Genomic DNA, 27,938 nt, shown 5'->3' with positions numbered 1-27,938 from the left:
TTATATAACCCAATTATCATAATTAGTAAAATGCTTTTTGATGGGACACAGAAGAGCTGGCAGAACCTGAGTCAAATAGAATACACAAAAATGCACTAACGCAGCCCTATTAGCACCATAATTAGTTAATTACAACAACAGCTTATAATAGATATAAACAGTAAATAAGTCTGCCTGAGTGTAATAAGAATTGTGGGATTAGCATAAACATAGCCCCTGCTGCAGTCAGTAAAATTACTCCTTGTTGCGTGATGAACGATCCTTTCGCTGGCCACCACCAAGAATACGAGAAATCTGTAGACCTCTGCTGAATGCTTGGTTAAAGAGCATACGAGTTTGGAATTCTGAAACGAAAGGAAACCAGGCCAGGAATGCAACTGGAGTGAACAGTAGCAAACCCATTACAATCTCATAACCACGAGCAAGTGTCCGAACTGAACCCCAAAACCCAGCCCGCTGAACAACAGGCTTGCAGGCTTGCGCAATCTGGTGCAATTAAGGAGAAAAAAAACCATGTGATTAAGCATACAAAACAAAGAAACACAAACACGTGATGCAATTATTTTTTTGTTGTTGATAGGCAAATGGCAGAGGGCCAGGTGGGGTTTGAACCCCAGTGCCCAAGCACCATAAAAGGTGTTGGAACCATTGGGATATCCCTTGAACCCCGCACATGATGCAATTCTCACATCATTATCCTTGCAGTGTAGTACAATATGCCCATATATACTGGACATGAACCTTATAAGGTGGGAGAACAATAAAGCTAAGATGTATCACAACATTAGGTCAAATCACCTTTAAAGATTTGATTTTCAAAAAGCAAAAAAGCAAAGTAAATTATTTTAAGCAAATTTTCTTTTATAAATAGCATGACTGCATGAGAGAGAGAGAGAGGGAGGGAATCACCAAGATTTTAGGCAATCACATCACCCAACCAGAGCAGGTATCTTGTGGGATTAAAAAACACATATTTCAAGTTTGACACTCATGCAAATACCCATATTTCAAGTTTGACACTCATACATACACCCCATATTTCAAGTCCGTTTCAACAAACTGCAGTTGGAAAACAAAAGTATAGGAGACAATAGAAATATTAACTTACCAGAATGAGCCCCCAACCAGTTGGCATAAAGGCCAGAATGCAAACAATGATGTCTTGGACTGTCATGTGAGGGAGGGCAATCAGAGTGACCAGAATGGAGACAAAAGTTAGGAAAATCATTCCTTTGATTAGCCGGAACACGAGTTGAAAATTGGCACTGAACCTTCGCCGCCCAACAGAGACAGTCTACCACCACAAAAAAAAAAAAAGTAACTCTTCAGCAGTGCCAATTCATAAAAAAATATTGAAACATACAACAGAACTTTTGAAAGGAATAGACTCGGAGAGACATAACAGTATTCTTAAACTGTGATAAGTTGAAAACAAACAAAGCAATGGAAAAAATGCATTGTCTTAAACGAAAGCTGCAGACAGACATTAAAAACAAACCAAAAAAGTCCTCAAATTTGAAACATGCAACAGAACTTTTGAAAGGAATTGACTCATAGAGAGACATAACAGTATTCTTAAACTGCGATAAGGTGAAAACAAACAGAGCAATGGAAAAGATGCTTCATCTTACAAGAAAGCTGCAGACTGACATTAAAAACAAACAAAAAAATGTCCTCTAATTTGCATCAGGCAGTCAGTATTTGAACATTTAATCAGCTTGATTGAGTCAAATATATTAATTTACCAAGGCAAACTTGACCCGTCCTCCCTCTTTCTCCATAAAAGATGGGACTAGTGTGTGTACAATATATTAACTAGCTCAATTCTCTAACCATTTAAATCAATTTACAGAAGACATATTTGAATTCAAAATTAGTAAACCCCTGAACTGCAGTAACAAAAAAGGTGTAATGCTAGCCCCTGATTAGATTACTTAAAAAGAAGAAAGTGAATTGTTGTATGGAGAAAGAAACTCTTTATGCTGTGCATAATGTAACATGTGACAGGGAAATACATGAAGAAGTTGGTAGTTACCTTCATAACAAACAATATTAGCAAGATCACCAGCCAAGATATTCCATAGACCTGTGACCAAGCGAAAAGATAAGATATGATTTCACTGTTGAAATTCTACTAAAATTTGATAAAATACTAGGATACAATCCTTACCAGAAAACTTTTAGTGTTTTTTGTAATGTTCAAATGATATACAAGTCCATATTGATATATAAAGAATCGTAAGGATAACAATATTTCAGCTATGACACCACGCTTTCCAGAATGACGAAGATGCTCTTGTTCCTCTTCCCACCATGATTCCCAACTTTTTTCTGGTGGCACACCTATACCTCCTCGGTTGCTTATCCACTTATTCCAATCGGTCCAATCGTCTACAATCTTTTGCCACTCGAAACCAGAAGGGTTGAAAAGAAAGGGAGCAAAAAGCCATGTACCCACCATAAACCACATAGATATAGTGATCAAGACATAGGCAACAGCACTTCTATAAGTATGACCAAAGATTTGGTACACAAGAAGCAAGATCATGAGCTCAATTCCCTTGACAAAGTGACTACGGGAGTACAGTCTATAATTGTCAGCAAACTTGGCATGGAACACCACAAACCCTCGACCTGTGGGCCTATATTTTGCACCCCCATGAAGCAATGTCCTTCCATAGTAGTGGGTCTTTGTCCCGAGAGAGAATGTGAAAAATACAGGGGCCAGTTGCAATTGCATCAATATAAATTCACTTAATGCAGTTCGGAAACCCCTTTCCAACCCTATTTCCATCAACATAGGCAAGGCCATCAAAAATCCAATTTGAACAAAAGATTGGGAAGCAAGAGCCACTTGAAGAGGCTTATTATCTCGAATTGCTGGTTGAGTACTCAGGCCTTCTTCAAGCCCACTCAGGACAAGATAAAGGCGACCATAAAGGAACACATACACAGTGAGCACAGTGATCTGCCAGAAGAAAATAAGATTCAAAGTCTTCAGTTAACTACATAATATTTCAAAAAGCAGAAAAATCGTTAATTGTTCAAATTGAACATACCAGAGTACTGAAGTAGAAACCAATTGTGGTGAAATAACATGATAACATTCGGAAAAAGTCAAAACGGTGTCCAAGCCGGTATATATCTCGACTCAATGTCTGTTCTCCATTGCCATTAGCTACCTTTGCCTCAAACATAGAAATCTGGTTCAGGCCCACATCCCTCCCCTTCCCGACTTGTATGTACTCATGATGGGTAACATTGCCTTCACGAAGAGTAGAATTGAAGCCTGTGTGTGCAGTCATAATATAAGTTGGATAAAGCCAAAATCACGCACATAGACCAACAAAATTAAATGAGAAAGCATTCGCTATCAGCATACCAGCAAAAATGTCTTCACTCAAATTAATAACCTTGGAAGCTTTACTGACACCCCCTCTAGTAAGGTGAAAGATCCTATCAAACACATCAGGATGACCATAGTGGAATCGGACCCTAGATGAAAGAGATTCGATAATGCAGCATAAACATGTATCTGGATACACAAGCACACAAGAGCGCAATAAACATCTGAAACACAACAAGATGGTATAAGTGCCCTTGCAGATCCACATATGGACAATGAAAATGACTGTACATCTCTCTCAACCCCCCAAATTTCTTATTATTATTATTTTTTTTAGTAAGACTTGCAATAGTTTATTGAAAAAACGGGTGACTCCAAGTAGCTCTATTTCTGAGCATTCACAATATTATGTATCAACCTTTTTGCAAGGGTCGTCAATCCAGTTCCCAGAGAGGTTGGAACAAAAAGTTTCAGGCTGGGTAAAACAAAAAAAGTGCTAAGTTTGAACTTTAAGTAGCAGTAAAACAACCCGTATCACATCTTATAAATTCATTACTCATTGAAGAAACACACATTTCAAGACAAACATTATGGGGAAAAATGAAAGAAAGAAAGAACATACTCATTGTGCCATGCTGACATGGAGTTTATCTGAAAGACTAAACCCTCACACTCAACTGCATTTCTGCAGAAACCATGGTAATTTCCTAGATGCCCTTAAATTTGCATTTGCACAATACACCAAATTTTCAAAGAACTTCCTCTTTTTCAAAATTTTAGTAAACTGAAGTTAAAATATCAACCTAGAACTACAGCTGTGCAGGACTTGGTTTCTCTCATACTTTGATGAGTTGATCAAGTATATCTAAGAATTGACAACTGGATTTACAAGTAATGACACACCCACTCCCCCTGTGGGGGTGCAGGCAGGCAAAGGAAAAAGGCATTAGACTCCAAATATCATCAAACGATCAGAATTGAGTCATCACCACAGTTCAAAATTTTGGGACTAAGGCTTAATATTGTTGTAGTTGTAGACGTAAATTAGGGGATTCGAACCCCAAACCTAACAGTCTGTTTGGTTGGGGTGAAATTAGGAACGAAAATGGGGGAAGGAAAGTGATGAGAAGATTGATATTTTTCTCTGTTTGGTATGAAGGAAATTCAGGATAGAAAATGGGGAAGGGTGACGTTCACCGCCAGGGACCACAAATTCTAATCTGTCTGAAATGGTGATAAATGAGGAGTGAAAATATGGGCTGAGAAAAAATTACTAATTCGCCCTTTGACTGCTCACTTTCATTCTTTTCCTTCGCTTTCTCAGTTACCAAACACAACTCAAAAAATTTCAGGAAAAAAAAAAAAAATTAGAATGGATTTGAGATGCAACCGCAAACAGAGGCTTTGAGATGCAACTGCAAACAGAGGCCATACTGTTGTTCTTAGAATAGTTAGGTCATCCCCTCCCCTCGCCTGCATCTCTGTCAAGCCCCCAGAGGCTTTGAAGGCAAAAGTTGCAGAGGCCACTTTTTGGGTGTGTCAATTTCGGCACCACAGCATTCACCTCTTGAGTGCTGCACTGCTGTACTCTTTTGTCCTTACAGTATATAAGAAGGCAACGTTTTGTGGGCTGTAATTTTTGTGCTGAAAAACTAATTACAAATGGGATAGTACAAACGCAGAGAAAGGTGAATGTAGACCTCTTCCTCATATACACGCTGTATGTATACACTTGGCAGCAAATGGAAAAGCCCCATTCTTCTAAGATTATTTTTATTTTATATTTCCTTCTTTCCTTTTTCATTTATCTTTTATTCTTAGGGTAATTACACTCCCCTCCCTTGAGGTTTGGGGGAATGACACTACACCCCAAACCTGAAGGGAGAAAACACTTGCCTCCCTTAAGGTTTGAAGAAATTAACACTCCCCCTTCTGTTTATATTAATAACAGAATATTCTAAATTTCTATAAGAATCTCTTTACAAAAGTTTTTCCATGGTTAGTAAATACATAATTGATAAATTTAGAATAAAAATGCCAAGTTTATCAAGCACCAAAAAACTTGCAATGGCAAATCTCTCCACAAATCGTTGAAAAAAGAAAGAAAAATATAAGCAAAAGCAATACTTAATATTTTAAAATACACTTTAATTAAATATTTAAAACAATGGATTTTAATTCTAAAATGGAGGGCAGTTTTGGAAACCTAACCTTGAACAAAGAACAAGTTAGTACACAACATTTCTAAACTTCACATTTTTAATTAAAGTGTATTTTGGTCAAATGGATGTCAAGTGTTTTTTTTTCCTTCAGGTTTTGGATGGAGTGCCATCCCCCCAAACCTCAAGGGAGGAGAGTGTAATTACCCCTTTATTTATTTATTTATTTTTTTTGTATTAATTCTTTGTTTTGTTTTCAATTATTTTTGTGACATAACAATATGAATCTTGGAGCTATTCTTTTTGTTTATATAATTGTAGTTTTTTTTATTATATTTTTTATGTTTCATTATTTTCAATTACACACACACATATTGATAGGTAATAGGACTTTTATTGAAAAAGATTGAACGTCATAATGAACACTCTGAACATGAAACAAATATATATAACTCAAGAACTTAAGCTAACATATTGAAGAAAATCAGAAATAGAAAGACATTGCAAAAAACCCCAAATATGACCCCACTGACTCAAAGTACCTAATATATATATATATATATATATATATATTCTTTCATAAGTAAAAGGAGGATAAGGACCAACTTTTTATATATGTTGTAGTAAATTCATTTCCTATGTAATACTATATTAGGAGAAATGCTATGTCCACAACACCTTCACAATAAATCCTAGGTTGTTGCTGACACTTACTGATAGTCAAAAAAGTAATTTCAATGGTAGGCTCAAACTAGAACTAGTAACAACCTACAACTTAAGATTTGTTGCGAAAGTGGTGTGAAAATGTTGTGTGGACGTAGCAGTTCTCATATAACAGAGACATAACAGCAAATTCATAAAAACTACTTTTCCCTTTTGTTTTTCTTTTTTGTTTTTCTTCAACCAAACAAAGCAAATTTATATTTATTTTCCATCATTCCACTTTTCCATCCACTGTACCGAAGACATATGGGGAAAAACTAAAACTTTTCTATACTCCTAGTTTTCTATCCACCAAACCAAACAGAGCTTAAACCCCACAAGTAGAGGGCAAATGCCACTGGTGGCACCCTGAATTTTTATTTCTATGTCATGTTTGAAGAAATTCGGTGCAATGATGACTTACTTCAGAGGGTTGGCCAATAGTCTCTGCCCAATTGTCACAAAACTGGTTTCTTGATTTGACATGAACCAAGCAAGAGAAGAAACACTGCAACAAAAAGTGATAGAATAGTTAGTGATACATAATATCATATAATTAATTCCAAAGACAAACGGCTCATCTGATAACATCAAGGTACCAACCTTCCAGTAAATATATGTTCCCTAAGCCCAAGAATTGTAGGGTGCCTCACACCATCATGCTTTTTAAGAAATTCTTGAAGCAAATTCCTCATTTTTAATGCTTCCTCCATGTAGTTATCCTAAGAAATAGGCACTTTAACCAACTGATATATGTTAAGAGAGAAGGTAGGATGTTTATTTAGATTTAACAATAAATATACCTGGTTCATATCTATTGTTTGCAAGCCTTCACCACGTGTAAATATAATGGCATGGTTCTGATTTTCTGGCTTTCCCTCACCTAAGATTGCTGGTCCAGGAAGTTTTATTTTATAAATAATCTGCAGGGACATTGAGACAATCAAGTCGAATATATTTTAATTTGGGAGATTGATAAAGACTAAAGAGTGTTTGTGAAGCTACACTCACACACACACAAATTGACATTAAATTAATAAAAGTGTAAATGAGTTTGAAATTTTTTAGAGAGAGTGAAAAGAAAATGAATTTATAAAAAAGAGTTATCTGCACAAAAGTCAACTGCTTCTCCCAACCACTCACTCAACATTTTATCTCCACACATCTGGCTGTCACAGGGACTACTGCATACACATAAGATGGTTGTTCATTTTTTTTGGTAAGCAACAATAATTCATTCTTCTGGGGAGCAAATTTTCACACCATTTACTCCCATCCCTAAAACTGTGCTAGTGAGCAAGTGAGAGAGGGCCACAACCTGCTATGTTATACATATAAATGGATCTACTGGAGTCAACATAGACACCTTTAATGGTGTTGGCTTATTTTCGTAGCTTAGGTCATCTCACTTGTGTAATCAACTACTTCCATTTAAATTGCCAAAAGTATCATCGACAAAGAGGGCAAGGGGATTACTGACCAGGCAAAAGCATTTGCAAAAGTCATATTTATTTTTATGTTTTTTTTATAAGTAATGAAAATGCATTTGCAAAAGTCCTTAACACTTACAAGTGCACTACGTCAAACTTGAGGCATGCTATTTTATGAGTAAAATAAGTTTTAGATGGCATGCATTATGTGATAAATCCCCAAATCTTTAGTATGCAACAGATCAAATGAGCTTTTACCTGGTCCAAATTCTGCACAGGATCCGAAGAATTAGAATTTGGCAAAGCAGCCTTCACTAGACAAGAATAATAAGCCTTCTCATTGACCTTTTTGGAATTGTCTTTGTTGGGTTCCTCTAGCTCATCAATGTATGCCACACGAAGTGATGGGTAGCTGCCAAATGGAAATATATCCATCAATAGAAAGTTAAGACAATTAGGAGTTCGAAATATAAAGTTAGGACAAATACGTTGTCATGAGCCTCAAGATGTCCTGTGCACGAGGATCACCAGATCGCTTGTGAATTCCATATTGCTGGCATGATACCACATAAGTGAATTTCATATCAGACACAGCTTGGCATTGTGCCCAGAGAGACCTTTCCCCCTTCGAGTGGTCCTCTAAATTTAATTCTACAGCTTTATAGCCTTCCATTAAATCTGAAGATACAACAGTCAAACCAAGAAAAGAAAAGCCACTTAGTATCAAGACATCAATAACTTGAAAGTATATCTTTTCTTGTATAAAAATTTAAAAACAAGTATAAAATATCACAAACTAGAACAATCAATTGTAACATGATCACTAAAATGTATATGTACCTTCATCTTTCGCCATATCAAGGAAGGCCTGAAGCTCCAAAGCTTTCCGGTAGTACATCATACCTCTTACTGGCATATGTAAAAATATTTTTGTCAAAATTCAAAGACAATTTAGAGTGGAAAAGATAAATTTCCCAGCATGGAGCGCATATGCGCAGACACAAGAGTGTCAGAAGTACGGTTAAGTGACACAAAAGAGAGTGTTTGCTTGTGCTTTATGAAGTGAAGTTTTTCTGATATTTGGGATTCAGTGGGTGCTGCCAAAGGCAGTTGATTCTCTTCTCTTTGCATGGAGGAATTGTTTGGGGAAATGTTATTCAAATGTTTGGAATATGGGACCATCTTGTCCAATGTGGTTAATTTGGAGGGAACACAATACCTGTGCATTTGAAGATTTTGAGATACCTGTAGATCTTTTGAAATCTCTGCTAGTTGGGACTTTATTTGAGTGGTCTCATGTTTGAGGTTTTATGCATTGCATTACCATTTCTGATTTCTTACTTCTGTTAGTTCTGCTCTTTGATTTGTTTGTTTTTATTTCAAGTACAATGGGTTCCCCATCGTGAACAGGATGTATTTTTTATTCAATAAAACTTATATTACTTATAAGAAAAAACACACACAAGAGACTGTTAAGTATGATTAAGTTAAATTCACCATTTCCAGTTTAAACTTTTGGAACAATTGGAAATCTGTCATGGTATCAAAGCAAGAGATTCTAAGTTTGCTCCTTGTATCGACTCTACCTCCCATTTAAAATGTTTAAATCCTACATGTTGTGTCCCACTTGATATGGGGGAGTTTGGGCCCACATATGAGAGAGAGTGTTAGAAATATGGTTAAGTGATTGAATTCATTATTTCCTAGCTTAAGCTTTTGGGAAAATTGGTAATTTATAAACACATAGAGAGAGAGAGAGAGAGTACCTGTTCTTGTCAAAGTTTGGCCTCTAAAAGATGCCCAAAGGCGAAGTTGTTCTTCTAACTCAGCAGATCTTTTAAGTTCTTCTAACTCAGATCTTTTAAGTTCTTCTGACTCATCAGATCTTTTAAGTTCTTCTGGATGCACGACCTTCATCAGATTGTCTTCATTATCCATATTCACCCGCTCAAGAAAGTTGTTCCATTCATCTGTATATTCATATTTGCGTATTAGTATGAACCCTAGACCAATTAGTAGAGACAGAAACAACACAAAAATTTAACATCTCATTGCAAGGCCATTAATAGGAGCATTAAATAAACCTGGAAAAATTTTTTGCAAGTAGAAGAGTATTGAAACACCATCTTCATTTGGCTCTTCCAAATCACGCAAGGAGAAGAGAACTTCCTCAGTGTAGTATGGTGTTAAAACTCTACAGGAAAATTATTAAATCAGAAGCATATATTACAACAAATCAACAACTACTACTTATAATACTATGTTCCAAACTAGTTAATGATATTATATTCCAATTTAGAGATAATGTACTTGTAATTGTTACCAAGGGTAGGGTTTTTTGTATACAATCTGTATACCTACGTCACTATGTTTTTTCATCAATAAGATTTATTTATTTTGGTAAGTTACACACACACTCAGTGGGTCTTGAACCCATAAGCATACCCTCAACTTTTATTATTATAAGACAAGGAGTATTATAAGACAAGGAGTGCAATTGGACCTAGAGCTTATTAGCAATAAAATTATCTGTACCTATTATAGAAGGTAATTAACAGAGAATTGGAAAGTTAAATTGTAAACTGGCAAAGAAAGGCTTTTGAAACATTAAGATTTGTCAACAGGAACAAAGCAATACACAAGCAACTATCAAAATTAATCAGGAAAAAAACTTACGAGAAAGAGAGCATATTGCGAACTTTGGGGGCCAAAGGCATATCCATAAACAATGAATTTGAGAAGAATGACATACGCCGTCTCGCCTCTAAGTTGGATGGCACATCCATGGCAGATTCCTTTGTAGTAAGCAGTAAATAAAGCCGTTTGAACTGCAAATAAAATAAGTGAAGAGGTTTATAAGTGTACATATAAGATTTATATGAAACTTTTCATTTATAACATATTGGTAACAATTACACACTTTCTCCTTCCAAGCTTCTGTTTCCTTAATTGGGAAATTGATAGCGCCTTCAGATGCAAATAACTGATATTTAGTTTCAAGGTTGTTCATCCCCTCATGCTCAGGTCCAGTGTGGATTGACTCTGCCAAACTATTCAAGAAAAAAAAATTGAGAACTATTCAAGAAAAATTGAAAATGCTGAAGTTACATATTTAAACATAGATGTATTTTAGAGCAGACATTCAAATAAAGATGCAGCACCTGGATATTTGGTCCTGGTCCTGGTCCTCCATCATTATGTCTCTTGTCACAACTTCCAGCATGTCCTGGAAAAGAATCACAACTTGATCCCTGTCTTCCGGCTTATTATCCAACTGCAAAAATCAGGCTGACTTAGTTAGGACTCCCTATCAATCCTAGAGTTATCAACTGAAAAGATCATACCAAACAATATTTCGAATATTACCAAATATTTGATAAGCTTAACAAAGAGGTCATAGAGGGTGGGGAGAGCACTCATTTTGTACTCGCGTATTATTGTACCATCTTCTATATGGGGATCAACCTCAGAAAATATCTTATCTATGATCCTGAAAAGAACCAATCAAGAGAAACACCAAGAATATGTTAGAATACTGTATCTGCAGTCACCCTACCAAATCTGTCAAAGGATAGTAGAGGAAACCGAACTCCTTGCTCATCAGTATTCTTTCTTCTAGTTACATTGCAGAGAAACTTACATATTCTCGCGTTGCCCTTGAACCAACAACTTGATAATGTTCTTAAATGACGCATAGGACTCACGAACAGCACAAGACATGTAATTGTCATTTTCAATTCTCTTCTTTAGCTCCCAATCCTTACCATTGCTGTCCTTAGCCATATCTAATGCTATGGGGATCTAGAGAGCAGACACAGAGAGAGATTCATAAACATATCAACATGAAGATTTCAAAATTTTCAACAGATTTTTATATCTACTTCAACATGAATATTTCAAAATTTTCAATGGAAAGGTGGTGAAACAAACCTTGCTAGCAAGTAAAAATGGAGGCCATTGTATAAGGTCCAGATCACGGTCAGCCCAATAAGGAACCAGCAAAAGATCCATTTCCCTGAAAATTAGAACAAGGTCAGTACACTACTGCAAACAGAATTAAAGTAAGAGCAGACATCCAAGACAAAGAAAATACTGTCAAAGAAACCAATAGGCTTGAGAAGAACAAGATAAAGAATAACTACAGAAAAACACTCCAGATACCTATTACTTATAAGATCTTCCTCCCTAAAACTAGTGATTATCTTGTTCCACAACTGAGCAAATCTTGCTGCCTCTTTCCCTTTGTTAGATATCTGTAGTAGTAGCCTGATAAGCAAAACTCAAGGGAAGGGCAATATTTTTAAGTTACAAGAGGTACAAAAATTGTGAGATGAAATTATAAATAGTTCACCGAAACAAAATTGCGAGACAAAGACAAAACGGCTTTCAGTCCTTTCTTCTTTGGCTCAGTCTTTTCCTCTGGAATCAAACTGGCATTGAAAGCAGCAGGCAGTGATTGAAAACGAGATCGAAGCATTCCTAGTGTCCGAATCTGGCAGCAAAAGTATCCGTCAAAGTAAACAACAGATCACTCAGATACTGAACAAATGTGATAGTTCTTCTTATGTCAATCTAAAAGGATTTTGTATTCAAAGCCAAAGAAATGAAAATAATAGATTTCAATTTTTTTTTTCTAGTAAAAAATTTAATTCAAAATAAAATTAAACAAGAAAAAATATGAACAAAATTACTATCAAACGCACAACAAACAATAACAAAACAAAAGCAAACAACCAAAACTACTTACAAGCACGATAATGTGATTTAAGAGAGATTTTTGCAACAAGAACTAAGAAATCCAATCACAGGTCATATTTCTAACACCACCAAAAGTATTGAAATTTTTTCTACATGATTAGGGAGAGGGGCAAGAGTTGATGCATGATAAGTGATACTTTTAATGAATAAGTCCCTGCTCTTCCATGTTGGGAATATCATGACACGTTTGGAAAGCAGAAATGTCAGTCTACAAGAACATGCAACTAGCATCTTCCAATTAATGCAAACTCTAAGATGAAGCAAACTTATAGAACTTCAAATATGATTTTTTAGGAAATATAAATAGTTCAAATGTTAATTTCATGACAAGGAATAAAATTACAGAGTAGGTTAAGGTTTTAAAAATATTTCTTCATTTCCAGGTGGAACAGATTAGTGAAATTTCATGACAAGGAATAAAATTACAGAGTAGGTTAAGGTTTTAAAAATATTTCTTCATTTCCAAGTGGAACAGATTAGTGAAATTTTATGAAAAGAGAATCCTTCTTCGTTCACAACTACCACATTGTCAGAATGAAAGCTTTGTATTTTTGGCATCAAGGCTATTTCAAGCTTCATGACCATGCCCAGCACCAAGATTAAGACCAAAAAGCTTATAGAATTATTTTTTAGGGTTAGGAAATGATCCACTAACCTCTCCAAGGCGACGAAACGCACCATAAATACCTCCAAATAATGTAGAAAATATCGCATACCAAATCTGGGTATCCATAAAATAGACCTAGAAAATATAGGTGCCCCAGAAGTTACATTAGGCTGTGACAAACAACAAACTTATATATATAGAGAGAGAGAGAGAGAGAGAGAGAGTGAGAGTGGAAAACAAATGACAGAACCCATACAAGAATAATTGGAGCCCAGAGTGCAATCACAACTCCAATATTGTTCTTTGCTGCAAAGCAAATGAGCACATCACAAACTATTTTTTTTATGAAACAGATATTTAACTACAAGCCACATATCCATGTGTATTACCACGGGGAAAAAACTCATGCCACTGAAAATTAGTTATTCGAACCTCCATAATAGCTTTTGTTGGAGCCACTAGAGGCTTTATCTGTAACAAAACATGGGCCATGAGAACATGAATAGTGACTAAATCATTGCCTATTAACAAACAAAAAGAAGGCTTTACACAAATTACAGCTTTGTCACATCCCCAATCTATTGTTCTGGTCTTTGCATTAAGTTTGTTCATGCCATTATTTTTTTGTAGTTTATATTAATTTACTCAGTATTGGCACATAAAAGCAACTAGAGTTTCCACATGTAAAAAGTACCTCTATATAGTAACTAAATGCCAACTTAGTCACTATAAGAAGAACCCAAAACATTGTGTACCTGCAAGTTTTAAAAAAGATATATCAGATATCAGATATAGTGAATCACTAAAACATTTAAAGTAACAATTCCACCCATCCAATGAACACTTATTTCTTACTTGAAAAGAGAAAATGTGCTCTCATGCATTCCCCTCCCAACATAGAGCCGAGGCTGCAAACATACAAGGCATACATACAAATGAACCATCATATATACAAGCAGACAAACAAAAAGTCAGAACTACTTTTGTTTCAGTTTGAACACCTCCAAAAAAGGGCTTGATCATACCAAATAATAATAATAATAATAATAAATAGAAGAAGAAGAAGGAAAGGGCAATGCTGCACACCTGTGACCACCACATCATGAGCATCACAATCTTATAGTTTGACCTCTCAAGGAACCGACGAATGAAGGGGAAGAGAAACAATATTGCAGCCAGCATATTCGGTGACAGATACATAATGACAGCCAAAATAAACAACGAGGGTGAACTTGAATTATTTCCGAACCAACTTTTGATAGTTTGAGCAAATCCAGGAGGATTCTCCCAAGTGTAAGCATATGTAACTGGCAGAACTATCACCCAGGCAGCAGCTGAAACCACTTTGAAGATGTATCTTAGTTTAACATGGAATGACATACTCCGCTGAGCTTTCCAACCAAGAATTACATCAAGGACAGCTGCACAAGCCAAAAGTGAAATGATGAAGCAACAGTTTCAACTTGGTACAAGGAACAGGAGCATTTCTGAAAGTAATAATATTCTGGCCACATGCTGCAAAAATTAGATTTCTTTCAACATCTTAAAACATAAAAAATTTAGCCAACAACTCAATATCCATGAGTAAAAGATTCTAATTGCATATTTTATAATAGCTTAATAGACATCCTCCAGCCACAGTTACCGAACTGGATGTATGACAGCAGTTGAACCTTCCATCCTGACTTGCAATGTAGAATGTATACTCTGGACATTCCCAACAAAAGTAATTAAACACGAGGATAGTTTCTCTGTCTATCCCTGATTAAAGAGAACAAAATCCAAAAGTATTCTTCACTAGTTGGAAATCACATTCTGTGAACAAATAGTTGAATCCCTAAACTTTGAGCTAGAGCTCACTGGCCTTGCTTATCTTAGGGATAAGTCTCTACTCATTTTGTCTCAGGCAAAGCTTTAGCTTGATTGTCTTAGTTTTTTTTTTTGATAAGTAAAGAGATTACATAAATCAGAAAAAAGAATCACCCAAGTATACAGGTGCACAGGAACCCCCTTTGTTGGCCAGTGCCGCACCCTGTCTCAAATTGGTTCAGTGATTTACCAACTACAAGATAGAATTGAATGGACTCAATATTCCTACAATTCCAAATGAGCCACCAAAAAAACAGATCCAAATATGTGTAGCTTGGTTTGTACTACTTTCTGATTGAGAGCTCAAAATATTTACTAGCAAAAGAAATCTGCTGATTACTTGACTGTTAATCCTTCAACTTTTTACTTGCAAACAGATATTGAGTATTGGAAAATGTTAAAGCCACAAACTATTTTACAAACTACTGATGTGGTAAATGATTATTAGTAAGTAAAAAGTAATGTTAGTGGTGGGCCCAAATGAGAACCGGTAAGAATTTGTCACATCAATAATGTTGTAAAATAGTTCATGGCTATAGCAACTCTTAAGTATTTAACTTCATACCTCTTGACCAGCTCCTTTATAGCTTAATGATTGAAAATTACAACCAACAGGCATACCATAAGTCACCATAAATCATATTAATGGTCAATAGCTATCATGGGCAAAAATGAATGTACTTTGAGAGAAAGAGGATGAAAAACAGAAGATGTTGAAGTTTTACATAATTTTGTATTTAATTGAAGTTTTACATAATTTTGTATTTGAATGTTTTGACCATGTAAATCTAGCTTAAACTGTTTGGAACTGGGAGTTACCCACCTTGCCCTAGCTTCAAAATTGCGGCAGTTATAAAGACACTCAATACTTTCTTGAATACATCAGAACCAAAGATTGCAGTTGGTTCCCCCGTGCCATTCCAAGCAACAATGATCATAGCCTGATAAAAATGGGCCAACTTCAACACTATTTCATATAATTGAAGATATAAAAGAATAATTTGACAGATAAAAGTACTGTGATGCAAAAATTGGTACCTGTAAGCATAGAATGAAAAAGCTCCACATACGGTCGAAGCTTCTGAAAATATGCCAAAATGACCTTATCTCAACAAAATTAACTTTTCCCACCCATCTATCTCTACTAGCTTGCTTGCTTTCCTGGTTTAGGCTCTGCTGAGGAAGTAAATATCATTCTAGTCAAACAGCAGTATGCAGTGTATAGAAGACAAATATTTACTTTCTCATAGATAAGACAATCAGGAGCTATGATCACAAATATACTCGGTGCAGAAAATTCCCACATTTACGGGCTTTGCAAGAGGTGATTGATAGGCAGCCTTACCTCTAAATATTTTTGGAGAGATCAGACTCAAACCTATGCTGTATTGCTTTTGGTGGAAGGCACTTGCCATCCCACAAAGGCCCAAAATCGCTCTATAAAAATTCTACACTCACAGAGGTTGGCATTTATGCAAAAGAAATCGATATTATCCCATAAATCATCATTATTACTTATCAAAAAATAATGAATGTGATACACATTACATAAACACTAGCTTGTACGATTCAAAAAGATTTAAGAGTTGGTTTTTGTAATTTTATTTTTAAAATCGTACCAGCCAGAGGAATATCGAAAATTAGAAAACATAGGCTTTTTTTTTCCCTTTTCACTGAGGGGCGGGGGAAGATAACAACTGTCTGCTAATAATCAATATTGGGATATCCAGACAAGCTCCAAGTTGCAAAAATTCTCCCAGATAAATTTAGTAATTTTACATTATATCAACTAGATATATAGAAATAAGACCATTCCCAATAAACATATTTTATTTTATTTTATTTCTCTTGGAATGGTCAGAGCCTTGGAAGACAACAATAGCCAAACTTTAAAAAAAGAATGGAAAAAAAAAAAGTAAAAGAAGAAAAGAAAATAAATATCACTGCTTACCCCATTGTTCTGGCGAATCTGTTCTGTGGACAAACAAAAAAAATCAGCATCTGCACGCATCGGCCAGCCCAACCGGAAACAATCAACAGACCTATGGTTATATAAGACAGTTAGTCATGATATAATATAGGTAACAAAGAAATAAATCGTAACAAGTAAATAGAAATTACCAGAAGTATTCATTTACGTCATCGTAGTTCCTCCATTGTGAATGTTTTGATCTCCCCTTTTTACTTCTTTCAGCTTCCTGTAAAGCAAAGAAATCACAAAAGATGACGAGATATAACCAAAATGAAAAACACTCAAATTTATTGGACTCCCAGAAGGGAAACAAGTCTCACTACACCTTAGCAATCACTTTATATATTGGAGTTACAACTTTTGTCAGAAACGCCTCTTTTTCACCTCCGTAGGCTGGCTTTACATTCTCTCCTGTCATGGGACTGACATTCCCAGCTAGCATACCATACAATTCAAAAGCCATCTAAAAATAGCAAAACAAATAAGTACCAATTAGATCATTAAGGCAGATTATGTCCATGAAAGCATAGAGTTGGTTTTGTCTAACTAATTGTAAGAGGCCAAAATCATTGAAACTAAATCATAGCTACACAAATGTTTCACATTATTGTATTTTTGTTCAATAAAAGAAAAGGAACAACACAACAAAAAGCTGCAGTAAGTGGCTAAAAGTTTCCATGTTACTACTCATAAATGATGAAAAGATGCCAATTTAGAACAAAAGTTTTACTGTCTTAACACAATAAGCACTACACAACTCATCGGCACAGAGTTAACTGATAAAGCTCAATCTTTAAATTTCAACAAGCTGCTTGGGGACGGGATTTTTTTTTATGATTAAGCTTTATTAATAAGGAGAATTCTTCATGTTCACAATGATGAACACAGAGACAAACAAATCAAAATGTTAAAACTTCATGGGGATGGAATTGGTGGGTGTGTGTGTGTTTTTTTTGTTTGGGGGGGGGGGGGGGGGGGCACAATAGTAGGTAGTCAAGAATTAACCATCTGAAACATACATGATGATAAATATAGCAAAGGCATTCTGGCATGAATCTTAAATTTGCAGCTTCCCCCCATATTAGCAGATAGAGACCCATGTACAGTAGTTTACGCTGTTGCACTTCTTGCTGTATTGTTGGTAACCTGCAATTTTAGAACATTTAAAGCAATAAATATGATAAAAATTGAAACTGAAGCTTATTACTTTACTTGAATCCTGCCCAACCAAAAAAGAGTATAAAATACTACACAAGCTGCAGAACAAGCACTTCTTGAGATACAAACTAGCATATAAGGTACAAACATGTATATGAATTTAGAACATAAGCCGCCACGTTTTTTCTTTTTCTGGATAAGTCTCATCCATCAGTAAGTGAACAGCTACTATCGTAGTCGATGATATCAATATGAGAAGGCTTACCAAAGGCTACTTTTGCGACCCAAGTACTTGCACCATTTTTTGTAGTTCTTGAAAAGTTTCTTCATTACTTCTGTCAATGCACGCTCATCCAACTAAATAAAAAATATGCACAAGTATGTTATGAGCAAATAAAAGAGGAACTTCTAAATCTAGAAATATTATTTTTATACTTTTCACCTGTGCAGACCGAAGATACTGTTCCTATTTTTAACAACTTGGTGTCAGCATATTTCAAGAATAGAATCGTATATATAAGTTTCCTAATAATAATAAGTTATCATTCTCAGGAAAATGTAAAAGTACTTCTGCAAGGTGCATAACTTTTTTTTTAATAGCTACTGTCTGTACAAAACAGGAAGAGAGAGGTGGGGGGCAAATGTAGTGGCATCGTAAATGCTGGAACACCTAAAGGATTGGTGCAGTGTCCTGAGCCTGGTGTCAATAAGCTGTAGCAAAGAAGCTCATTGGTAATGCTTGTAATCGGTCCTGGAAAACCTAAATGATTGGTGCAGCATCCCCAACTTGGTACCATCAATGCTGAAAGTAGGAGTGGTGGAGGCTGTGGTAAAGAAGGTTATTGGTAATATTCACAAGGGGCTGCTTTGGTGCAATGATAATGGACATGGTGCAGGTGGAATTGCTCCTATGTAAACATAACCAAAAGTGAACAAGTCCACCCAAAAGTACAATCCAGTAATTTCGCATTAAATGTTGAGTAGTACAAATCATTGTTCTGTAGCGGATAGAAAATAAGAAACAGAAGTAGGTGAAAGCAAATTAAGAAACAAAACTGTATCCACTGAGACTAAATCTTTGATTGAGAACAAACCTTGGGTTGTTGATCAGGCTTTGGAAACTGTCGTATGTGCACATTTGCAAGCAATAAGACCAGGTGCTCCCTTTGATTTGAAACATTATGCTTCTGCATATTTATTAACATAATCCATGAACATGAAAATACGGGTTAAGATTATAAATACAGTTGGCATTTAATCATTTAAAGAAGCTTATTTCTAAAATATATCATGACCAACCCAACTGCGCTGGAAAAATAATGATACAGTTCCAGTTACTTCTATCACCTGAAACCCAAACATTTGCTGAAGCCAATCCAGAATGTCTTCGTCTTTCTTCTTCTGGTAGTCCTTCGGCCAAGGTAGGCCTCTAGTGTTACGTAGAGCCAAAACAGCAGCTTGGATCTGCAAATCAAGATGATGAAAGCAATATTTCATAGTACAGAAAAAATTCATTGTACTGAAGGATACCAAAAAATATGAAAATTGCAAAAGTACCTCAGGATATCTCATAATTGCCTGATTTGCACTATCAGGATCAAGAGGGAGAATATTGTAAGGAACATAATACTCTGTCTTTTCAGCAACTTTATCTTGAACGTCCAAAATCTTATCAAATGTCAATCATAATAATATCAGGCATATGTGCAACATCCACCATAAAACAACAGCTTTATATATCACAGTTCAAGAAGTGTAACATAGTTTTACCTCACGATCAAGTTCCATAGATTGTGTCGTATTCACAGCCTTCAAAACTTCAAAGAGAACATTAGCAGTTTGGTATGCCTTTGTAAGCTGTGCACTGGATAAAAACAGAAAGTTGGCAATCAAGGACAGTGTTGACAGAAGCAATTTCCAAGCATATCACCTAAAGATCGAATATCTTCCATAGAACTCACCGATCAGCTTTATCAGCAGCATTTTGCAAAGCCTGGATGTATTTTTTATAGTAATGCTGATAAAAACTCTGCATTTCACGTGCATCACTTTTTTTTACCCTTCCCATTAACGTTGGATCATTCTCCTGAAAGAGTTAGAAAACGATTAAGAAATAGACAAAGCTTAAATGGTTTAAGCTAACCAGAAACCCCCCCCCCCCCCACACACACAACAAAATAGATAAAAGCAGCCATAAATCTTACTGAAGGCTGTTATAGAATCCAACAAAAGAATCAAATAGCAAGGTCTATCTGAGCCTACTATAAGCTAATTCTGGTACAGTTGTATTGCCTTCTAGTCATAAATGTGTTGTCACCGTTTCGGATCAAAATGAAAAGCCACTTCACAACCCACACCCCCCCCCCCTTCTCTGTAGGAAACCCTCAAACAGGTTATCATATATATATATATATATATATATATATAGTTTCTTTAATTACGATAGCTGCAAAGCATTCAGAAGGTCTAGATAAAAGCTTGTACTTGATTTAAATCTCTAACATATTTTTAAAAGGGCACCAAAATCCATACAAGCATTACTGTCTTACTTCTACAAATGAGTGCTTAATTCTCATTCTATGCACCCCAAAAACAAATCTTGGCATGCATTTGATAAGAACATAATAATGCTTACCCTTTCAAGACGTTGAAGGAGAGCAGTTTTAAATTGGCGAACACCACGTCCGCTAGAAGTGGGATCCAACCTATGAGCTTTCTCAAAGGCATAAAATCGGCCTACATCAAAGCCATAACAGATGAGCTAAATGTCAGGCTCCTGGAATGCATAATGAAAATTGAAAAAGAAATATGCCTCAAGAAAGTAATAATAATGATGATGATGATGATGACAACTACATCTCAAACAAGATTAGCAAACATGTCAAAAACAATAATGATGAAAAAATAATAACAGCAACAATAATTATTATTTTTAAATAAATAATACTTTGATTGAGAAAATATGCACTTATTATAATGATTACTACTATTTTGATAACTAATACAGGAACATAAATAAAACATTTATGCACATAGGGTGCGCATACACAAAATTATTCTAGAGAATAGTTCAAAGAATTTATCATTTAAGATAAGAGAATCTATAAAATCTACAAGCGAATGCATTACCATTAATTCCCATGCAACAAGACCACTCAAACAAAGATCCCCCACAAACAAATATTTCATCTCTAACTGAATTCTTCATCACGTAACTAAAAGTGCAATTATTCCTCTCACTCCAAAGTGTCCACATTAAACATAAGGGGCAATATCCACACAAGATAATTACCATGATTTCCAAACTAGATTTTCGAAGAACAGCTCTGCCATGGTCTTTGGCATCACCTAATGGACCTCAAAAATAGTCTAAAATCAAGAACAGAACTCCCTAGCTACATTTGGATGCCCAAAATAAAGGTGAACTACATTCTCACCATTAAACATACACGCGCAGCACCAGTCCACCAATGCAAATTTGAAATTAAACTAGCATCCATTGTTCAAATTTTGAAATTTCCAATTCCCGAGTAAAATAGAATTATAAAAAATAAAAATTTAAAAACTTAAAATAAAATTTTTTTTTTATTACATTTTGATTTTAAAATAATTTTGGCGAAAAGCACATTTTAGTCCCTACATTTTCAGGTGATTCCCATTTTAGTCCCTACATTTTACTTTTACCGCTTTTAGTCCCTATCCTGAAAAACGCTTCCCGTTTTGGTCCCTGCTGTTACTCATTTAACAGAAATATCCTACGTGGCAAACGGTTCAACAGTAAATGCTGACATATCTATTAAAATAATATTAAAAAAAATATTTGCATTTTTAAAAATGCCACGTCAGCAATTTAATTTTTAAAAAAAGCCACATCAGATAAAAATAATATAAAAATTCTAACCTAATTATTTATAATAAAAAAAAAGAAATTAATTAAATTAATTTTTTTTCCTTTTTTTTGGAAGAACATGAAGAACTCAGAACTATGTGTTCTTCATTTTTGGAAGAACATCATCATGTTCTTTGTGTTCTTCCCCAAAAGATTGACTCATATTCTTAGCAAATTAATCCTTATTTTCTTCCCTTTTCTTTGTCTTCCTTTTCTTTTTTTCATGTATCTACTTGGCATCCAAACCCAAAAAATTCTCATTCACAAACCCAAAAAATTTTCACACACTCAAAAAAATACCTTCGAACCCCAACACTACCTTATCAAACCGGTTCCCCTCACTTCTAAATCTCAAACCTTCCTCTCTCTTCCAAAACTCTCACAACTCTTTCAAACTCCATGGCCGGCCTCCTCTACTCATCGCCACTACCGCCACCACCACAACCGGCGGTGGTTCTCTTCTTTTCTTTCTCTAAACGACCTACACTCTGTCTCACGATTCTCTCAAACTCAGACCCAAATAGCTCAAACTCTCTCTAACTCACAGATCGTAGTCTCTCTATCCCAAATCTGTAAGTCTCTCTCTTTCATCTCTCTATCTCTCAGCTCAGTGGTGTAGATCGTGGTGGAAATATGTATTCCGATGGTGGGTTTGTGGGTTGACTTTTGTTGATCTGGGTTTGTGGTGTATGTTGATTTTTGGGTTTGTGGTGTATGTTGTATTCTGATGTTGATTTATGGGCTTGTAGTGTATGTTGATTTATGGGCTTGTGGTGTATGTTGTCTAAATCCAAATCGACTACTCATTTGGAGAAGATTTCGAATCCAGAGTGGAATCAGGTGTACGCTTTCTCTAAAGATCTTATTCAGGCTTCGCTGGGTTTGGTTGTGCATGGAGGCCAAAATTTTGGGTTTGAGTTTTGTGTTTTTTGTGTTTGGTTTCAAAGCATAAGAAAATCTTGTTTAATGTTTGTGTTTTGTAAATTTTTATGCGCATATCTTTTTATTTTGTAAATTTGAGTGATTTTAAGGTTTTGGTTGCTAAGAAAATGCAAGAAAAGAAAAGTAAATTTTTAATTTTTAATTTTCTGGGCAAGCTTCGTTGGGGAAGAAAAATGAAGAACACATAGTTTGAGTTCTTCATGTTCTTCCAAAAAAAAAGGAAAAAAAATTAATTTAACTAATTTCTTTTCTTTTTTTAAAAAATAATTAGGTTAGAAATTTTTATATTATTTTTATCTGAAGCGGCTTTTTTTTAAAATTAAATTGCTGACGTGGCATTTTTAAAAATGCAAATATTTTTTTAATATTATTTTAATAGACACATCAGCATTTACTGTTAGACCGTTTGCCACGTAGGATATCTCTGTTAAATGAGTAACGGTAGAGACCAAAACGGGAAGCGTTTTTCAGGATAGGGACAAAAAGCAGTAAAAATAAAATGTAGAGACTAAAATGGGAATCACCTGAAAATGTAGGGACTAAAATGTGCTTTTTGCCAATAATTTTTTATTAGAATGATATCACATGCACTTCAAGTGATGGATGCAAATCTATCAAAGGGACCAATTTGGTCATTTATCTAAGTTTTTAGGGATTAAAGATTTCAAATTAGAATAACAAAGGGTTAGTTTGATTTTGGCCCAACGTTCAAGGGGATATTATAGCATTTTACCCAAATTTTATCCCACACAAATGTCCACACAAAAAATTTTACTTCCTAGGAGCTTTATTTAACCAGTTAAAATAGAGAAGAAAAAAAAAACACACACACACACACAAATGATGTAGAAAGAAAAATCTAGAGAGAGCAAAAGTGAAAGTAAGAAAATTAATGTGGTTCAACCTAATGGCCAAGGTCCGCAGTGGAAAGCCTAAGCCATTACATCTTTACTATATTGAATTTTCTATTACAATATAGATACACACACGTTAGACTTAATATGATAACCCTAAAACCACAATAGTCCACAGCAATGGTATTCTACCAAACCATGGTCTACTTATTTATGTGAATGCATATATTCTAACACCTCCCCAAACACAAGGCAAAGGCTTGATAAAAACTTGAATTTGGAAGGATAGTATTCAATGCCCATCAAATGATCTAGGTATAAGAAAGAAATGCCTAAAAAATCATTGTTGAAGAGGAGGAAGTCTGTGAAGCACATGATGCACAGAGAGACTACATAGCCAAGGTTGTGCAAAAACGATCTCAAAGAGCATTGGTATGCTGCTTAGGCAAAGAAAAACACTGAGAAGAAGCATGAATGCAAAGACTCGATATGACAACGGAATGAGCTCTATCACAAGAGCACAAGTAGGCATGTCTCGAACACGTAAATTGTAGGGAACAAGGACCTATAGTAGGTAAGGCGCACTAGCTTGTAAGGACTCTAAGCAAAGATAAGATACATGGATGGTGTATTTAAAAAAAGAATCAGTGCATGAAGCTACAAGGAATTGCAGGATTGAGACTGAGAAGGTGATCAAGGGCATGTGCAACACTGAAATAACAAATCGGGGAGGATAATATACATATGTAACTAGCCTAGGCATTGATGAAATCCCTATGGATCAAGATCTTGGTTGTAGGCTCTAAAGTTGATAGAGACTATGAAGGCTAATGAGGAACGGAAATTGAAATTCTAATACCAAGTTGATATAGAAAGAAGATAAACTAATGTGGTGAGAGAAAGCTAGAGAGCATAAGAAAACAAACTAACGCGGCTTCACCTGAAAGTCAACAACAAGCTAAAGGAAGCGTATGCCAGCTAAATCTTTGCTTTATCAGATGTTCTATTACAAGGAACCCAATATTGGGTATATATATTAGGCCTAGTACGACAACCCTAAAACCTTTAAACCACAGTAGCCCATGGTATTCTCCAAAATTATGGTCTACTTATTTATGGGCATATCCTAATATATTCTAACAAAATTAAACATTCTTCCAAGGAAAACACACTCCAGTAGAGCCTCTTGGAACCTCATAACAAGAACAAACAAGGTAGTCAAAGGTGATCTTAGGGCGCCAAGGCCTTGTATCACCTAAGATGTAAGGCAACAAAAAGGTGCTAGCCCAATTAAAGTAAGGTGTCAAATTCATATATATATATATATATATATAATGTATTGAACTATTATAATAAAGTGTTTTTGACATGTTTTTTATAAAGAAATTAGGTCTATTAACTGATTTTAAAATAGGCTTAAAACAAATAAGGCTCTATTAATTATTCTAACAATAGGTTTCATAACAATCTTATTATTAATTAATTAATCTAACAATAGGTTTTAAACAAGCTCCTATAAATTAATTAATTTAACAATAGGTTTTATAACAAACTTCTGTAAATTAATAATTTAACAATTCATTTTACAACAAGCTTAACAAAATACACACTGAGTGGCTCGCCTTAGTGTATTTTTCATGTTTTTAGGCAGTCACCTTAGAGCCTTAGAGGCACCTTAGTGGCGCCTTGCCTCGCCTTGCCTGGGCGCCTAGGTGAGCACTCAACTCACCTTTGACTACCATAGAACAAACATCCAATTGACCATTGTTGGTCAACCTACAACTCAAACAATTTGGACCCTCTACCCTTGGAATACAAAGTATCAACTAATTATTCCATAGATTTCAATTCCTAATCACTTAAAGCCCATGCGAAGCAAATATTCCAAGATCGTGTCCCCATCATTCAACGTCTCCACATTGGAACCAATAGAAGCATCTTTGTTTACTGCGATTGAGAAAAATCCAGGAAATGCAACTTTTATAGGTTGATTCCCACACCCAATGTATGCCAAAACCTCACCACAAAATGAATGCAGCTAACAAGCCCCTCACTGTCTCCCACCCCACCCAAATGCTTCATTAAATATTACAGCCATATACCTTTTTTTATAAGTAATAATATTTTATTAAAATAGAAAATTATTTCATGTTCACAATGTTGAACACAAACTATTTAAAAAAAAAAATCATACCAAAATAAATTAAATAAAAAGCGAGTCTTGGAACTCAAAAAATGGAATACAATGTGTAAAACCCCAAGGGCAAGACCAATCAAAACAAGGTACGAATCAACAAGGAGTTGAGCTGATCAAGAGATCTCTCGATCCTCAAAAATACAGCTATTCCATCCTTTTCACACTATCAACATCAAACATAACAGAGTAAAATTCCAAACTTCTGAATGGTACTCCCAAACCAATTCCTCCATCCAAATAATAGGTCTTCTACAACCAATGGCACCACCCATAGCCATATGATCTTACAATCCTCTTTAACTATTGACTTCAATCTTCCCTGTATTTCAACCAACGGCCCATATCCAAAGATGATCTCCTTCCATGCCATACATCCATTAATCCATAGCCTTTTACCCAACAGAACTAAATTAAAAGTGGCCATTTTCCAAAACCCCAAGCCCCCATTTATAATTATAGACTAATGACTTGTCACTGCCAAAAAGTGGAAATTATTTGCTTTTGTGTGATAAATTTCTAGAAACATCAACTTAGTGGAGAAGTCATTCATGTTATTAGAGACACCCATCTACAGAGATTTTTTAATTTCAAATCTAGATGTCTTCTCCCTCATTTGTAGGGCCTAACTTTTAGCTTGTTAACAATCACTTTGGAATTTGGTAGCTATACAAACTCTATCCAAGTTCATTGTAACCGCGTCTATATATTCAGATCAATGTACCAATCTCTACACAGAGAAAACAATTCAACACGTGTTCAACCAATACACCTTAATTCATCAACAACATGTTAAAGTTTCACAAATTAAAAAAAGCAATGCCATATTTGATTAGATAGCATAACACAATATTGGGGAAAACAAGCATCTTCAATTTGACACCAAAATTTCTGCAATATAACAACAAACTCTGAAGATGAGTTAGTAATCGGTGGGCCTTTCCTTTAAACGCATTTTCACATTTAGAGAAAAACCCTCACTAGTTGAACTTTAAATTGTTTCACATCTATTGTACTTATGGCTTAAGATAGTGCACAATTTAGATATACACACACACACACACATATATTTAGATGCACAGAAAACTCAAACTTTTAAGTTTTAACCCAACCACACTTGTCAATTTATTAGGAAGAAAGTATTATTTACTATATTGTCTACTTTGAATAAGATAGTATGGTATAGCCACTAATGGCTTAAGCTCTAGCTCAAATTCATTACACAATACAACATGCAGAGCAAGTACCACAAGGTTCACAACCACTCAACACAGAATATTATACTGTGAAAAAAAAACCGTAGCTTTTTTACTATTCTAAGAGCAATGGAGCTTGTAACTTACAGAGATAAGCAACTCTAGGGTTGCTCTTTTCGACTTCATTGGCAACACGAAGAATCGGAGCGATTTCTTGAAGCGAAGACGGCACAACCTCACTGTCGAAGATCGTTTCCCCAAGGTTTCCGGCAGTCTGCGTCCGCATAATCCTCCTCTGCTGCGGCTGCGAAGATTGATCGGAGCCTCCTCCGGCTCTCGCCGAAGTCGACGCCGACGACGACGACGCCATGTTCTCTGGCCAAATCCGACCAGAATCTCAGAATCCAAACACCTTTTACACAAAAGCACAAATCTAAAACAGTGAAGCTTCAATCAAAGCAAACAAAAACAGTGCGAAGAGAAACTGCTTCTCTGCTTACCAGATGGTTGAGAGAGAAAGAGAGAGCGATGACTAAGCTTCCGAATCTGACATCTGCAACAGCACAAAGAGAATCGGCGAAAAGGTGATGAAGCTGAGAAAGCCAAACAACAATGTAGAAAAAAATGCTTGAAGAAAGAAGAGCTTACAGATGAGTGGTTGAAGCAGAAACCCTAGAGAGAGAGAGAGAGAGAGAGAATGAGGAGTGAGAGAGAGAGAGAGAGAGAGAGAGAGAGAGCGCTGCAAGTTTAAGCAACTTAGTGAGGAAGGAAAAGCTTAATAAGCAGCAGAGAGAGTGAGATAGAAGGCTTTTGGGAAAGTCTTACTATTATTGTTGGTATTTTGAGTGTAGCGTGAAACTAG

General features: G+C 35.5%; 1 protein-coding gene across 3 annotated transcripts; it reads right to left on the bottom strand.

Moving 5' to 3' along the window:
- On the bottom strand, positions 1–27,938 carry LOC115977682 (callose synthase 3). 3 transcript variants are annotated; one of them, XM_031099699.1, is made up of 44 exons: positions 27,725–27,938; positions 27,577–27,629; positions 27,224–27,488; positions 20,637–20,737; positions 19,963–20,087; positions 19,772–19,865; positions 19,559–19,669; positions 19,349–19,465; positions 19,096–19,188; positions 18,267–18,358; positions 17,863–17,989; positions 17,169–17,306; positions 16,993–17,069; positions 16,823–16,913; positions 15,910–16,047; positions 15,695–15,812; positions 14,089–14,423; positions 13,858–13,910; positions 13,697–13,757; positions 13,392–13,473; positions 13,259–13,308; positions 13,051–13,137; positions 11,989–12,129; positions 11,799–11,890; positions 11,568–11,652; positions 11,278–11,438; positions 11,004–11,127; positions 10,799–10,911; positions 10,558–10,687; positions 10,314–10,465; positions 9,722–9,831; positions 9,404–9,607; positions 8,478–8,546; positions 8,126–8,315; positions 7,896–8,049; positions 7,011–7,130; positions 6,811–6,929; positions 6,632–6,715; positions 3,383–3,495; positions 3,060–3,289; positions 2,171–2,968; positions 2,036–2,086; positions 1,109–1,294; positions 1–486 (listed from the first exon to the last, which is right to left on the bottom strand). In XM_031099699.1, the coding sequence occupies exons 3-44, from the start codon at positions 27,444–27,446 to the stop codon at positions 235–237; spliced, it is 5,991 nt and encodes a 1,996-aa protein (XP_030955559.1). In that variant the 5' UTR covers positions 27,447–27,488; positions 27,577–27,629; positions 27,725–27,938; the 3' UTR covers positions 1–234. The 3 variants fall into 3 exon arrangements, with proteins under 3 accessions (XP_030955559.1, XP_030955567.1, XP_030955576.1); XM_031099707.1 differs by having other exon boundaries at positions 27,224–27,451; XM_031099716.1 differs by having other exon boundaries at positions 15,910–16,044; positions 27,725–27,937.

The sequence above is a fragment of the Quercus lobata genome, chromosome 1 (assembly GCF_001633185.2).
Source record: "Quercus lobata isolate SW786 chromosome 1, ValleyOak3.0 Primary Assembly, whole genome shotgun sequence".
NCBI classification, from domain to species: domain Eukaryota; kingdom Viridiplantae; phylum Streptophyta; class Magnoliopsida; order Fagales; family Fagaceae; genus Quercus; species Quercus lobata.
The sequence above is the reverse complement of the archived record's forward strand: the minus strand, read 5'-3'. Positions and strand labels throughout refer to the sequence as shown.